This window comes from Oreochromis aureus, linkage group 22 (assembly GCF_013358895.1).
Source record: "Oreochromis aureus strain Israel breed Guangdong linkage group 22, ZZ_aureus, whole genome shotgun sequence".
Taxonomy (NCBI): Eukaryota; Metazoa; Chordata; class Actinopteri; order Cichliformes; family Cichlidae; genus Oreochromis; species Oreochromis aureus.
In genome coordinates this window covers 27,428,887-27,441,948 of record NC_052962.1, presented here as the reverse complement: position 1 = coordinate 27,441,948, position 13,062 = coordinate 27,428,887, and the positions used below count along the sequence as shown (strand labels likewise).

The 13,062-nt window shown below is 40.2% G+C and overlaps 2 protein-coding genes, 1 long non-coding RNA gene and 3 other non-coding genes across 12 annotated transcripts in view; all 6 read left to right on the top strand.

The window, feature by feature from the left end:
- The first annotated feature begins 2,512 nt into the window (after positions 1-2,512).
- Positions 2,513-4,960, top strand: LOC120435499. Of its 2 annotated transcripts, XR_005609774.1 has the most exons (7): positions 2,519-2,650; positions 2,801-2,952; positions 3,051-3,139; positions 3,627-3,730; positions 4,034-4,081; positions 4,432-4,524; positions 4,644-4,960. It is a non-coding gene; the product is annotated as an uncharacterized LOC120435499 (long non-coding RNA). The 2 variants fall into 2 exon arrangements; XR_005609773.1 differs by lacking the exon at positions 2,801-2,952 and having other exon boundaries at positions 2,513-2,650.
- On the top strand, positions 2,835-2,969 carry LOC116333547. Its single transcript, XR_004200464.2, has one exon. It is a non-coding gene; the product is annotated as a small nucleolar RNA SNORA9 (small nucleolar RNA).
- LOC116333549 lies at positions 3,178-3,312 on the top strand. The gene has a single exon (XR_004200466.1). It is a non-coding gene; the product is annotated as a small nucleolar RNA SNORA9 (small nucleolar RNA).
- On the top strand, positions 3,784-3,919 carry LOC116333548. The gene has a single exon (XR_004200465.2). It is a non-coding gene; the product is annotated as a small nucleolar RNA SNORA9 (small nucleolar RNA).
- A 2,894-nt stretch (positions 4,961-7,854) lies between the features above and the next one.
- On the top strand, positions 7,855-12,545 carry si:dkey-154b15.1. Of its 5 annotated transcripts, XM_039605616.1 has the most exons (4): positions 7,855-7,921; positions 8,381-8,465; positions 9,407-9,482; positions 9,582-12,545. In XM_039605616.1, exons 3-4 carry the CDS (start codon positions 9,474-9,476, stop codon positions 10,701-10,703), a joined length of 1,131 nt encoding a protein of 376 aa, XP_039461550.1. In that variant the 5' UTR covers positions 7,855-7,921; positions 8,381-8,465; positions 9,407-9,473; the 3' UTR covers positions 10,704-12,545. The 5 variants fall into 5 exon arrangements, with proteins under 5 accessions (XP_039461550.1, XP_039461551.1, XP_031612646.2 ...); XM_039605617.1 differs by lacking the exon at positions 8,381-8,465 and having other exon boundaries at positions 7,861-7,921; XM_031756786.2 differs by having other exon boundaries at positions 7,861-8,465.
- Positions 12,546-12,664: 119 nt separating this feature from the next.
- Positions 12,665-13,062, top strand: part of myo1g (myosin IG) — a 68,495-nt gene continuing 68,097 nt past the window's right edge. The window contains exon 1 of one of the 2 annotated variants that reach the window (XM_031756795.2): positions 12,665-12,858. The gene's annotated coding sequence lies outside the window, so the exon portion shown is untranslated. The remainder of the gene's footprint in view (positions 12,859-13,062) is intronic. The other variant, XM_039605612.1, reaches the window with a different exon arrangement.

Below are 13,062 nucleotides of genomic sequence, written 5' to 3'. Positions count from 1 at the left end.
GTAAAGTCTTATGTAACATCCATTAGAGAAACTACTGCTAATTAAATTTTTATTAGAAGAGCACAACAGCTCAGTCCAAGGAAAATATTTTTAAAGCACTTTTCTTAAACCTGCATGTATTTGCTTTGGTGTGATCCCATAATGTGGTGATTCTAAAAAAAAAAAATAACAGTAGTTTAGTGTTTTTGGCTTGAGAAAAACAGATTTATTAAGCTCAAGTTTTTAATGTATTATGATTTGCTTTATATGTATAGATTTTGGTAAATTCTTTTTAAGAAATTCTTTTTTTTCTCTAACTTCAGTGTTGGTGATGTTTTTCCACAGACTGTACACTAAAATTCCTTTGCATACTTACCAACCAACAGCATCGGGATTATGGATGAACCTCAGAGATCCAGGCCAACCCAAGCCAATATACCCTCTTAGCTGAATTCTACTGATATACTTTAACTTACAAGCATTCATACAATTTGGTAATGAAAAACTTAACCACCCATATTGCCAATAAGCTATTGCAGTGTAACATCAGTTTAATTATTCCTGCCACAGTACTTTAGTGTTCTGCAGCAATCATGGTACCCAGCATGAGTAAGGATACTGAAACCACGAAGAGCTTTTGCATCTAGTTTTCAAACATAACCTTACTCAAAAACTGCAAAACAAATGGATATGTGTTAAGGATATTATCTGCTCAAAGTCAACTGTCCCAATGATGATCAGTTCATTGATCCATTTCTTAACAGCAAAGTGACCTGAGCCAAGGGCCATCATCAAATGACTCCCAGTGGTCTGCTGCTGACCCTGCCAACCAACTACAGCTTCTTTCGTCACCACCACCACGCTTTTTTCTCTGCTTTAAGAACTGGAATGTATCCTTTGTTTGAGAATGTGATAACTGTAACCCACATACTTTCCTTAGGGAATAATAGGGTAAGCTGATTCTGATAAGATTGCTTAAAAATTCCTTGTTTCACCTAACAAGTGCAACAATCTGTGTGGAGAGTGTTGTCAATCCTTTATTGTTATTAGGGAGGCTTGCTTACACATAAAGTAAGTACTTCAAAACTGATCATGCATAAATCAGTGGATGAACAAGTTTAACCTCCTGAGTAAGTCACTGAAACTGGTAACCAATAGAAAACCCCTATCCTTTAAAAAGATTTAAACTTATTTTTATTAAATGTGTCTATTATTATTTTTGTCATAGTTTTACATTCTTAACCGTTTAGCTTTATTTATCTATGCATGTATATATATTTCTATGTATTTATTGATTTAAAAAATTTACAAAGGAAAAAAAATTCAAACCAACATTCGGTAGCCATCTTTGGTCTTTTACTGCCCCCTGCTGGAAAACATAATGTTTTATATAGGGGTCCAGATTTATGCCTGAAGTGCACTGCCATGTAAATAATTTGCATTTACTGAATATGTACTGACTGAGTACCACTGTTCAAAAATTGAATAAAGAAACAAACTAAGTTTTGCCTTTTTTTATTATTAAAACCACTTTATAGAACATCACATCAGTTACAATGTAGAATCCAGGTCATTTATAGTTTATAAAAGACAAAATGTTTACACAAAATCATGACAGTGTTTACATGATATCACCCACTACTAACATTATTTACTGTATCTTTTGAAAAAAAAAATACCACTATTTATACAGCAAAAGACTTAAGAATATTTAACAGGAGCAAGTTTCATTGTTCCCTGGTTTTACTACCACACTGTTCAACAAACACAGCAAACCTTCACCATCTTATCCAGAAGGGTCACCTCTTCACCCTCACATGGAAGAAGTAATCTGATTGGCATGGTGGTATGTTTGAAGCAGGTCCCTTATGTAGCACTGGAACCCAGTCACGATGTGTTTCATCCATTTCATAGGCTGGTTTGCTGCAATAATGCCAAATAATTAGAAACTCTATAAAGAGAAGGTAGTGCTGCAAAATCACTCAGTAGGATGTTTGTTCTAATTTGCTATGAGCTCAGAGTGCATCGAAAATAAAACTAATAGGCTATAAAGAGTGATATGAACATATTTAGAACTTACCGGAATGAAACTGTCTGGAGCACCAACAGATATTTGGAGATGGAAGAGAGCTGGATATCAGCTTGTCTCACAGCTACTATCCAGGCTAGACGCCTTCATTTGGTAACATCCGATACATGAGCTGCCTCATGTTGCTTCCAGGTTGGGAAAGAATGAAAAGATAAACCCTTTTCAAGCTTATTCTCTTGCCGGTCGTGCGATCTAACTTTACAACCGACCACACAGCAAATACGAACCATGGCTGTTGTTGTTGTTGTTGTTGTTGTTCTTCTTCTTCTTCTTCTTCTTCTTACATTTGTATTGGCGGTTGGCAAACAACTGAAAGGTGCATTCCATGGCTGTTGTGTGTGCCTTCGCTCCCTTTTCACTTGCGCTAGACCCCCAAAATGGCGGATCGGGCCAAAATCCTTTCCACGCCCACCCCCGTGACATCACGCTCCAAAGCCCTTGTAAAACTACGTCACATTCGCACAGAGTCTCCAGTTGAATTCCGTGGACGAACGTGACGGTGCGTTTGATTAATCTGCTTCCATCCAACCTGAAATATGAAGTGTTTCGACTTTCACACACCAAGTTATGACTTTGAAGCGGGTAGGTTACGTTACAATTTAATTATTTTTACATTAGTCGTGTTTTAAAGTTTTATACGCCGCGTTTCTTTTTCGTTTCTTCTAACTGGCTGTCTCACACATGGCAGACTGAGTTTGACAACAGCCGGTGTTTCTTACTTTGGGTCCACAGGCTGAAAACATTTTACGGTGTTGTTCTGAAAATCCTGCAGACCTTTCCAGCGAGGCTCAGCCTGCGGTGGCTCTGTCCTTTCCTGTTGTGTCTGCTAGAGAAATGTGAGGCTGTTTGAGGCCCTGCTGTGACCCATCATGGCAGGGTTATAGGTAAACCTCAGACAAAGTGAGCCGATTTTAGAGTGATTTTAGCCATTTTGGTTTTCATTGTATCAAATAGTTGTCTCTGTACATTTGTGTTTATTCAGGTGGCTGGATTGTGCATTAATCCACAGGAGCAGTGCATGAAGGCTGGCCGCTGCCATCAATGGCGTATGGGTCACCAGATGTAACCATGGTAATTTCTTCATCATAATCTTCCCTCATTTAGTTGGTTTGCAGACCTTTCCAGCGAGGCTCAGCCTGCAGTGGCTCTGTCCTTTCCTCTTGTGTCTGCTAGAGAAATGTGAGGCTGTTTGAGGCCCTGCTGTGACCACTCGCTGCAGGGTTATAGGTAAACCTCCGACAAAGTGGACAGGTTGTTTTGTTTTGTTTTTGTTTTGTTCCTTATTTCTGTGCATTACTAATGTCCACACACAGACGGCGTAAAAGATAGAAGCAGCTTCCAGGTATGAAAAGATGTGTGTTAAACCTTCTGCAAAGAGACTTTTTGTCCTGCAGAATCTGAAACCTTCAGTATTTCTAAAAAGTTCAAAAATACTGTCAGAAGTAAAGTTAGGTCACATTTCAGGCAAAATTCCTTGCTGAAGTTTACAGATACTAATATTTGAAATGGATCTCAAACCACGTAAACCTCACATTTATCTTTCTCTGCGTTTACACAGGCGGCTGGCTTCTTCAGCAATGACTCATAAGGAGTAGCACATGAATATGGGCAGCTGCCATCTTCAGTTCCTCTATGGCGCGTGGACCACGAGTTGCAAATAAGGTAATCTCTTCATCGCCATCTTCCGTCACGCATGACGTGAATGTGTAGGTGGTGTGCAGACTTTCCAGCGAGGCTCAGCCTGCAGTGGCTCTGTCCTTTCCTCTTGTGTCTGCTAGAGTAATGTGAGGCTGTTTGAGGCCCTGCTGTGACCACTCTCACTGCAGGGTTATAGGTAAACCTCCAACATTATTTTACTGTTTAAATTGGAGCTGAAGGCTTGTTGTAACACTCGAGTGTTGTATTTTAGCTTCTTTACTGAAACTGTTTTTCTGTTGCATGTATCTGCTGTTGATGTCTCAATAGATGCCAAGTGGCTGTCTCACACGTTCACCTGGACATCTCTTAACTGTAGTAAGTGTCATAGCAGCAGTTCTGGACTAACACAAAGGCTCTTTCATTAAATCCAGAAGTGCGAATTGTTTTACGGTCCTCTCACAGACAGGAGCCTCACTCAGCTCCATTACCCACCACTAAATCCTGTGTTTACAAAAAGAATTACGTGTTTAACATCAGTAACATATTTCTGTTAAATCTGCCATGTTTCAGCATTTAGACGTCAGGCGCAAATAAATAAACAAATGTTTATTTAGTGAACTTTTGCGTGTGTACGTTTAGTCCTGCTCACTCAGGTTGTTGGGTGATGTCTGTCAGTTTGCACATAAACAGTTCTGTAAGTGAAACCTGTGTTTCATCTTTTCTAGCACGGCGCTGCTTCCAGAGGAAAGCTCTCCAGTCATCGTGCGGATGGTTGTTGTTGCTCAAAGCGCCAGAGATTTAAGAGTCTGACTTCACAGGTGAGAAAATGAATCCATGAATATCTGACATCTTTTATTTTTATTTTTTAAAACCCTTTTACTAAACTTTGTCGTTTCTTTTTTTTTTTTCTTCTTCTTCTTCTTCTTCTTCTTCTTAGATTGGACGAAATCTGCAGAGAACAAAAGAGCCGGAGAACCAGTTGATCGAGCAAAAGAAATAAAGATTAAAATATTATTTTTATTGCACTGCTTTAGTAATGTACAGGTTGACTGTCGTTTGAAGCACTTGTTGGTTAAGTTGACTTGCAGATTTTGTGGTTTAATGTGGAAAGAATCTGTGACACTAAAGAAACTAGAAAAATGTATTGCACAGAGATAAATCGATTATAATCTGTTACAAATTTAAACACATGAAAGTGTTTGACCAGCTGAAATTAATACTAGAGAAACATTAAAATAAAATAATGAAAATGGATCTGATTTTATTTATTTCATTCCTTCCAGGGGCCAGAGTAGGTGACATTGAGAGAAGTTTAAAACTGCTGGCTAAGGCTAAATGTAAATTCAGTAACATTGTAATTCACATCGGCTGTAATGACACATCAGACCAGGAGTGACATGTTTAGCTGCTTGTTCTTCCAAATTTATTAACCCTCCAAAACGTGACTATTCAGAGTTGGGACCAGGAAGCAGAGTTGCAGTCTCACACGCCTCTGCAGCTTCTCTGCTCCTGTTATACCGCCCCAAACCCCATCCCCTTAGAGCTGGATGGGGAACTCCAGGCCTCAAGGTCCAGTGTCCTGCAGGTTTTAGATCTCACCCTGGGTCCACACACAGAAATCAAACAGAGTTCATTACCAGCCCTCTGGAGAACTTCACTTCACCTTTACAGGGAGTGCAGAATTATTAGGCAAGTTGTATTTTTGAGGAATAATTTTATTATTGAACAACAACCATGTTCTCAATGAACCCAAAAACTCATTAATATCAAAGCTGAATGTTTTTGGAAGTAGTTTTTAGTTTTAGCTTTAGCTTTTAGGGGATATCTGTGTGTGCAGGTGACTATTACTGTGCATAATTATTAGGCAACGTAACAAAAACAAATATATACCCATTTCAATTATTTATTTTTACCAGTGAAACCAATATAACATCTCCACATTCACAAATATACATTTCTGACATTCAAAAACAAAACAAAAACAAATCAGCGACCAATATAGCCACCTTTCTTTGCAAGGACACTCAAAAGCCTGCCATCCATGGATTCTGTCAGTGTTTTGATCTGTTCACCATCAACATTGCGTGCAGCAGCAACCACAGCCTCCCAGACACTGTTCAGAGAGGTGTACTGTTTTCCCTCCTTGTAAATCTCACATTTGATGATGGACCACAGGTTCTCAATGGGGTTCAGATCAGGTGAACAAGGAGGCCATGTCATTAGTTTTTCTTCTTTTATACCCTTTCTTGCCAGTCACGCTGTGGAGTACTTGGACGCGCGTGTGATGGAGCATTGTCCTGCATGAAAATCATGTTTTTCTTGAAGGATGCAGACTTCTTCCTGTACCACTGCTTGAAGAAGGTGTCTTCCAGAAACTGGCAGTAGGACTGGGAGTTGAGCTTGACTCCATCCTCAACCCGAAAAGGCCCCACAAGCTCATCTTTGATGATACCAGCCCAAACCATTACTCCACCTCCACCTTGCTGGCGTCTGAGTCGGACTGGAGCTCTCTGCCCTTTACCAATCCAGCCACGGGCCCATCCATCTGGCCCATCAAGACTCACTCTCATTTCATCAGTCCATAAAACCTTAGAAAAATCAGTCTTGAGATATTTCTTGGCCCAGTCTTGACGTTTCAGCTTGTGTGTCTTGTTCAGTGGTGGTCGTCTTTCAGCCTTTCTTACCTTGGCCATGTCTCTGAGTATTGCACACCTTGTGCTTTTGGGCACTCCAGTGATGTTGCAGCTCTGAAATATGGCCAAACTGGTGGCAAGTGGCATCTTGGCAGCTGCACGCTTGACTTTTCTCAGTTCATGGGCAGTTATTTTGCGCCTTGGTTTTTCCACACGCTTCTTGCGACCCTGTTGACTATTTTGAATGAAACGCTTGATTGTTCGATGATCACGCTTCAGAAGCTTTGCAATTTTAAGACTGCTGCATCCCTCTGCAAGATATCTCACTATTTTTGACTTTTCTGAGCCTGTCAAGTCCTTCTTTTGACCCATTTTGCCAAAGGAAAGGAAGTTGCCTAATAATTCTGCACTCCCTGTAGAGGTGGCCACAGCAGATCATCTGCCTCCATCTCGGCCTGTCCCCGACCATCTTTCCTCTGTCACACCAACATGTCCTCTTTCAATACATCTATTAAATCTCTGTGGTCTTCCCTTTGCTCCCCCTGGCAGCTTCATATTCAGCCTCTTTTGTCCCAATATATAATGAATAAAAATAAGTTTCAGAACACTAATACATTTGATAAAAGTTTGTCCTGCCCATAGATGGTAAGATTTTTTTTTTTTTTTATATCCCCCAGCCATAAATGGCTTGTGGGGTATTGTCAACACCGTGCTGGGTGAGGGGACCGTTTGTAAATGTGATAACTGGAGAATGATTAGAGTTTTAAATTGATACTGTAGGTACATCTATTAAAAATCTTGGAGAGTTCAAATCTCAGTGACCTTGACCTCAGAGGTCAAGTTTTCTGATAATGTCGTGAATGCGTTAACAAGGTGACAGGATTTTGAAACTGATACCAGAGGCGTATCTAATAGGATGCTTAGGTGTACGATGGAGTATTAGGGGAACATTAAGAAAAAAATTATTGAAAAAAGTACTATTTAAAGATAAAAAGTTAAGTTGTTATTTGAAGACAAACTGTCACGGCTGCTAATGCCCTCTACAAAATGTTTTGTGTAGATGCTTTATGTAGGGGGATTAGCAGCTGTGGAGGTTTGTCCCAAGACAACTAATTCTGCCTAAATGTTTAATTCTGCATTACATCCACGTGAGGGCGCCATTGCATTACATCTAGGCACTAAAGGTTAAAGACCTGTTTGACTTTAAAGGGTGACCGTGATCTAATTGGGTTTCTCTGTTTATCTAACACTAATAAATTGATATGACAAGTTTAATGGCTTCTAACGACATTTACACAACAGTGAGACATTTTAGTCTGTGAATGAGGCGGAAGTGAACCAACATCTTTTTAAAGTGTAAATGAACCTATTTTAATGTATCCCAAGAGATTTCATTTAAAACTGGTTTATTTTTAAGCTATAATTTAATTATTGGTGGTAATAAATTATATATTTTGCATGGTTTTCTGTGTAAAAAGTGTGTGGCGGACATGACGTGTGAGTTTCGATTTCGTCCTGACTTCCACGGGGCTGTGGAGTAAACAGACCCGGTGTCATGAAGACAGAGAAGTGAGCAGTAACAGTAAGTTGTGGGTCGTCAGATCGTCGGTGTGCCGGTTCAGTCTGTTTCTGGTGTTTGTAATGAAACTATGATGAGGTAATCTCCTGAATCAGCAGGAGCAGTGTTCGTAAAAAAAAGTTTACAGGGGTTTAAAATCAGAAGTTTTTGCTTTGCAGTGGCTGCACATCATACCTGCACATCTTTTATTCCATTTTGCGGGTCAGTAATGCTAATCTGCACATGTTTTGTGTCTATGACTGACCTCAAAGCGCTACTTTCACTTTCGATTAAACTAACTAAACGCCACAGATCCCGTGCTTTGTCTCTCTGGCACCAGAAAGTAGAAAACAAGTGAGTCTCAAGGTGTTTCCAGCTCCTTCCTGAAGATGCATAAGCAGGGAAGCCTGGTTAGGCTGTTGGGGGGTCCAGGTGTTTCACCAGGTGACAAGACAGCTAAAAAACACCAGTTTATTTCCTCAGAGCTAAGCACGGAGGAGGGGAGGTGCTGTGGGTGTGCCCCTCTCACCTGCCCGGACAGGCCGTCATCATAGCCCAGGACCAGAGGGTGAGTCCACCTCAGCTGACCTTAAACAGGGGGTCAGTTGGAGGTGAAGGTGTTTGACATGGGTTGAAAGTTTCTGTGTGGATAATAATAATTTCAGCCATTCAGGGTGCATTAATCTGTGATACTTTAGCGCCCTCTGTAGGCGGTATAATGAAATGCAACAACGTTAAAAATGCCTCAGCGCTCCCGTTTCTGTCTTGGACTCTGATGGAGTAGCTTTGCATGATTCACAGGTCAAAATAGTCTTTCTTTATCTGATCCCGGGCCCTATCGGAGACCTCAGTTCATCCTCTGAAACAAGCTGTGCAGTGAATATTAGTTTGCAGAAATTTAGTTTGCAGAGTGGGTTTGCTTGTTTTAGGTTGGTGTTTATGGTTTTTATTTTTTTATTCTTTAGTTTTTGTTAGGTTCAGTGTAAGCTTTAGTTTTCTTAATTATTATATGATGGAGGATGTTTGTCAGGAGTACATTTTTTAAAAGTTCAGAACAGATATCACAATAACAACCCATTTTAACAGCAAGTTGGTTCACAGTCACGTAGATGCCCAGAGCCTCTGTAAATACAAAAACAAATTCAACCAAACTGACAAAAATAAAGACATTTCCTGCATGTTTTTAGTTAATTTGTGAGTGCACAGTATCATTCCAGTTACTTCTTGCTTTATATTAAAAATTCTTTTTTAAAAATGTGTTTATTTCTGAAGGAAAATCAGAGATCATCAGAGAAAATAAACTTAAAACATATAAACGATTAAATATTTACTCATGCCACCTTTACGCTTACTGCCTGTCAGAGGTCACATGAACCAAAACATTATAATAAATTTACCAGCACTAGGTGAGAGGTATAAGGGATTTGATTATATTTTATTTCAGTGAATCAGGACACTTTAATGCCCAAGTTGAGGCTATAAAAGAATTTTAACCTCTTTTTTTAACAGTTCCTGCTGAATTTAGCAGACTGATGTGCTGCAGATCGATGATCAACAGTATCGTTTAACCGTGAAAATGTCTGAGGTAACTTGAACATTTACTGTTATTTATGTTCTATTAGGTCAGATTTATCCTTTATGTATTCATGCTGTTGGTCCTTCTCTCCCTCTCCCTTGTCCTCAGATGGATTTCCCAGTGGAGGCAACACTACATTTGAAAGAGTTTCAAGATGAGAGAGAAGTGAAGAATATCCTCAGGTCGCATGGCTTTGAGATGCATGATGTAGGAGAAGGTCAGGTGCGTGTAAAGGGTCGTTTTTCTAAGCTCAAAGAGGTAAAGGCTGAATTAGAACAGCTTCCCTTATCACAAACCAAAATGTCGCCATCCTCATCATCCTCACCAACCCCAGCTGCATCCTCTGGAGCCATTCCCAAAAACTACAGTCGCAGAAAGAAGCCCCCACATGCTGCTCTATCTTCCCCCACCTCCTCCTCATCATCAGCGCCAGGCCCTTCTCGTAGCCGTCCAGCCTCTCAGGGGTACGCTGCAGCCTCGTCCCCAGACCAGCGTGGTTCCCTCAGGCACAGAGAGGAGACGTTTGTCATTGATGCAGATGTGTTCAAGTATGCTGACCGGTTCAGGGAAAAAGAAATGGACAGCATCCTGATCAGCCATGATGTGAAAATGAAAGCAAAGGATTGTGGTGATATGGTCAAAATCACTTTAACGGGGAGGAACTCAAAGACAGCACTGAGTAAAGTGCAGAGCCTTATGGCTTCTCTCAGCAATACACTACGCACACAGGAAGTTCCCCTGCAGGACATGTCTGATGATGGCAAAACGCTTTTAACGAAAATTAAGAAAAAAGGAAACATCGACGGTTTGGTGCTGGTGTGCGAGATGGGCGACAGGCTCCATCTTATTGGCTCATCTCGCGAGAGCTTCGAGTTAAAGCAGAGGTTGCTGGATGGGCGTGACCGGCACGGACGCACGGGGAGAGCCTCAGCTAAAGGCTCCAGGGGAAGGAGCAGCTCCGCTCCACCGACTAATCGCAAAAGCACAGAAATAGCTGCCAACCCTGATACATCACCCGGTGGAGCCGCAGGTTACTCGCCATCGAAGCACCGGGATGATGAACAGAAAGATGCCACGACTGGGCGGGAAGTTGATGCTTACCATAGCCAGCCAAGAGAAAGTAAACCTTCACCTCAGAAATCATCCAAGTTCAAAAACCTTTTCAGAATTAACTCCAATGAGATAAAGAACACATTTAAAAAGATAAATAGAAATTTAAAAAAGAAATGATAGAGAATCTCTGTTGACACAAAGCAGAGCACTGTTGTTCTTCTTGTGTGTGAGTATTTAAAAGGGTCTAAATGCATGGTTTTTTTCTTACTGAGTACCTGTGTGGTGTTACACCACTAATACTGAAACCAGGGCTCAAGCTTGAAAGGAATATGCGTTTGCCTTTAAAGGAAATGCAGCCTAGATCAGTGGTTAGCTTAGCTTAGCATAACGACTGGAGAATGACACTAAACCTCACCATGAAACACTTTACATCTTGTTTATTTAATCCAGACAAAAAACGTGTTTTGGGGGGAGAATATGTCCTAGCCTGGTGCTGTTTCTGCAAAGAATAATTTGACATTTAAAAAAACAAAAGATTTATAATTAATCTGCATATTTTTCAAAATGTCCGATTATTCTTCTGAAAAGATACAAAAGTTTATATTTTATTTTTGCAGATACCACCGGTGTGTCTGACTTAGCTCTGTTCACCTGACAATACTGAAACAGAGCTAGTCATCTGAAACCAGAAGTAATAAAATGTCTGCATAAAGCATGAGACTGTGGACCTCCCCACCAGTAAAAAACCACCCAGGAAATCAGTTTCCTGTTTAATAATTACATACAACAACAGAGGAGGTAGAGGTGAGCCCTGCCTTCTTCCCCTTTTCTGAGTCTTCTGGTCAATATGTAGTCGATGGAGCCACCCAGTGATTAGTCATTTTAAAGAAACAGCTCCATCCTACCCTTTTTTTTTAATCTGAAGAGTTTCAAATCTGACTTTTACTTAGAATCGACTAAATTAATAAATAGTTTGTGTAGTGTTGTAAACAAGCTTTCAAAACCCAAAGAAATGTGAATCAATGTTCTGTTTAAACAAGAAAAAAAGCAGATTTCATGTCTAAGGAGCTTAAACCAAAGGACGTTTTCTGTTCATTTTCTGTTTATGATTGAACTGTTTTATTGCTGCTTTTTTACACTCAGACTTGTTAGATGATGGTGTAATCTGTCAGTCGGGTCAGATCTAATTATCCTCTGGTGACCTTTGAATGAAGTCGGTCATTTATGCTGTTCAGACTTTGGGAGATTTTCCAGAGGTTCATTTGGATAAAGTCCAGACTGCTTGAAGAATGAAGGTTCGTGCCTCAAACCTGTCAATGCTGGCAGGTACACCAAGTACGCCTATCTTTATAATATCAGCTGTGTAGATGTTTAGCTCCATTGTTTACCTTTAACTTTTTTTAATAGTTTAAGTGTAAACATTGACTTATTTCTGTTTTGTGGTGCAATATTCTGATTTTGATTCTGACACAACACTCTTTAAAAGTAGATTTTTTTTAACATTTTAAACACTAAAAATAAGCTTTACATAAAAAGGATTAACGTTAAAGAGGCAGGACATGGACATATGCAGAGGAGGGATAATGGATATAATGGACATGCTTAATATGAAGGGGTAAAAGAGGAAGACCAGGATGTCATGACGGAGGACATGCAGAGGGTTGGTGTGACAGAGGGGGATGCTAAGGGCAGGGTGAGATGGAGGCAGATGATCCACTGTGACCCATAAATTGAGCAGCCCAAAGATAAGACGACAGTGAGACTAACTGAAGAGACCATGACTCTGTATTTAATAGTTAATGAATCGTTTTTATTGTCAACTCAGTTGACTGACATCTCTTAATCGTTATGTTTGATGGTTGCACCACCATTGTTTAATATTTCACACATCGGTATTTGCTCTGGATCATAATGACTCACTGAAATGCAAAGTATGTGAATGTATAAACCAGTGAATAAAAAGCAAGCACTGTGCACATTTTAAGGGCATGTGATGTTTATTAAATGTGGTACACCTGTGTTTTCCTTCTGGATCTTTTAGTGACTGTGTGCTCTGTGTTATTACATTTTCCCTGTAACACCGAAGTGCAGCGCCTGGTTGGAGTCAGAAAAAGATGAGAGGAAGCCAGAGCAGGAAGTGAAAACGTCTCTGACGTTGATCTGACCTGAGAGAGGAAGTATTGATGAGGATCTAACAGGCTCACTGTAGTAACTGAAAGACCAGCTGAGTGTTTGAGTGGATTTTGCTGCCATTTTGTGGTAAAAAGATTTAGGATTGGACACTTAAAGGAGGCTAGAGGATGCCAAGAGGTAGATGAACGCCCTGCAGTAGGTAGGCGTTTTGTTTTTTGGTCAAAAAGTCCCTTTACACGTGTAGTTTCCAGTAAGTGTATGTATCAAGTGTAAAGCAACAATACCACACACTGATGACTATGATTATGATTCAAAGGCTGTTTTTTTACTTAATAAAGAAAAAACATTAGTATGATGAGAAATGTCTCCATGCAGCCTCATGTTGTGGTTTCCCTGTTTTGTT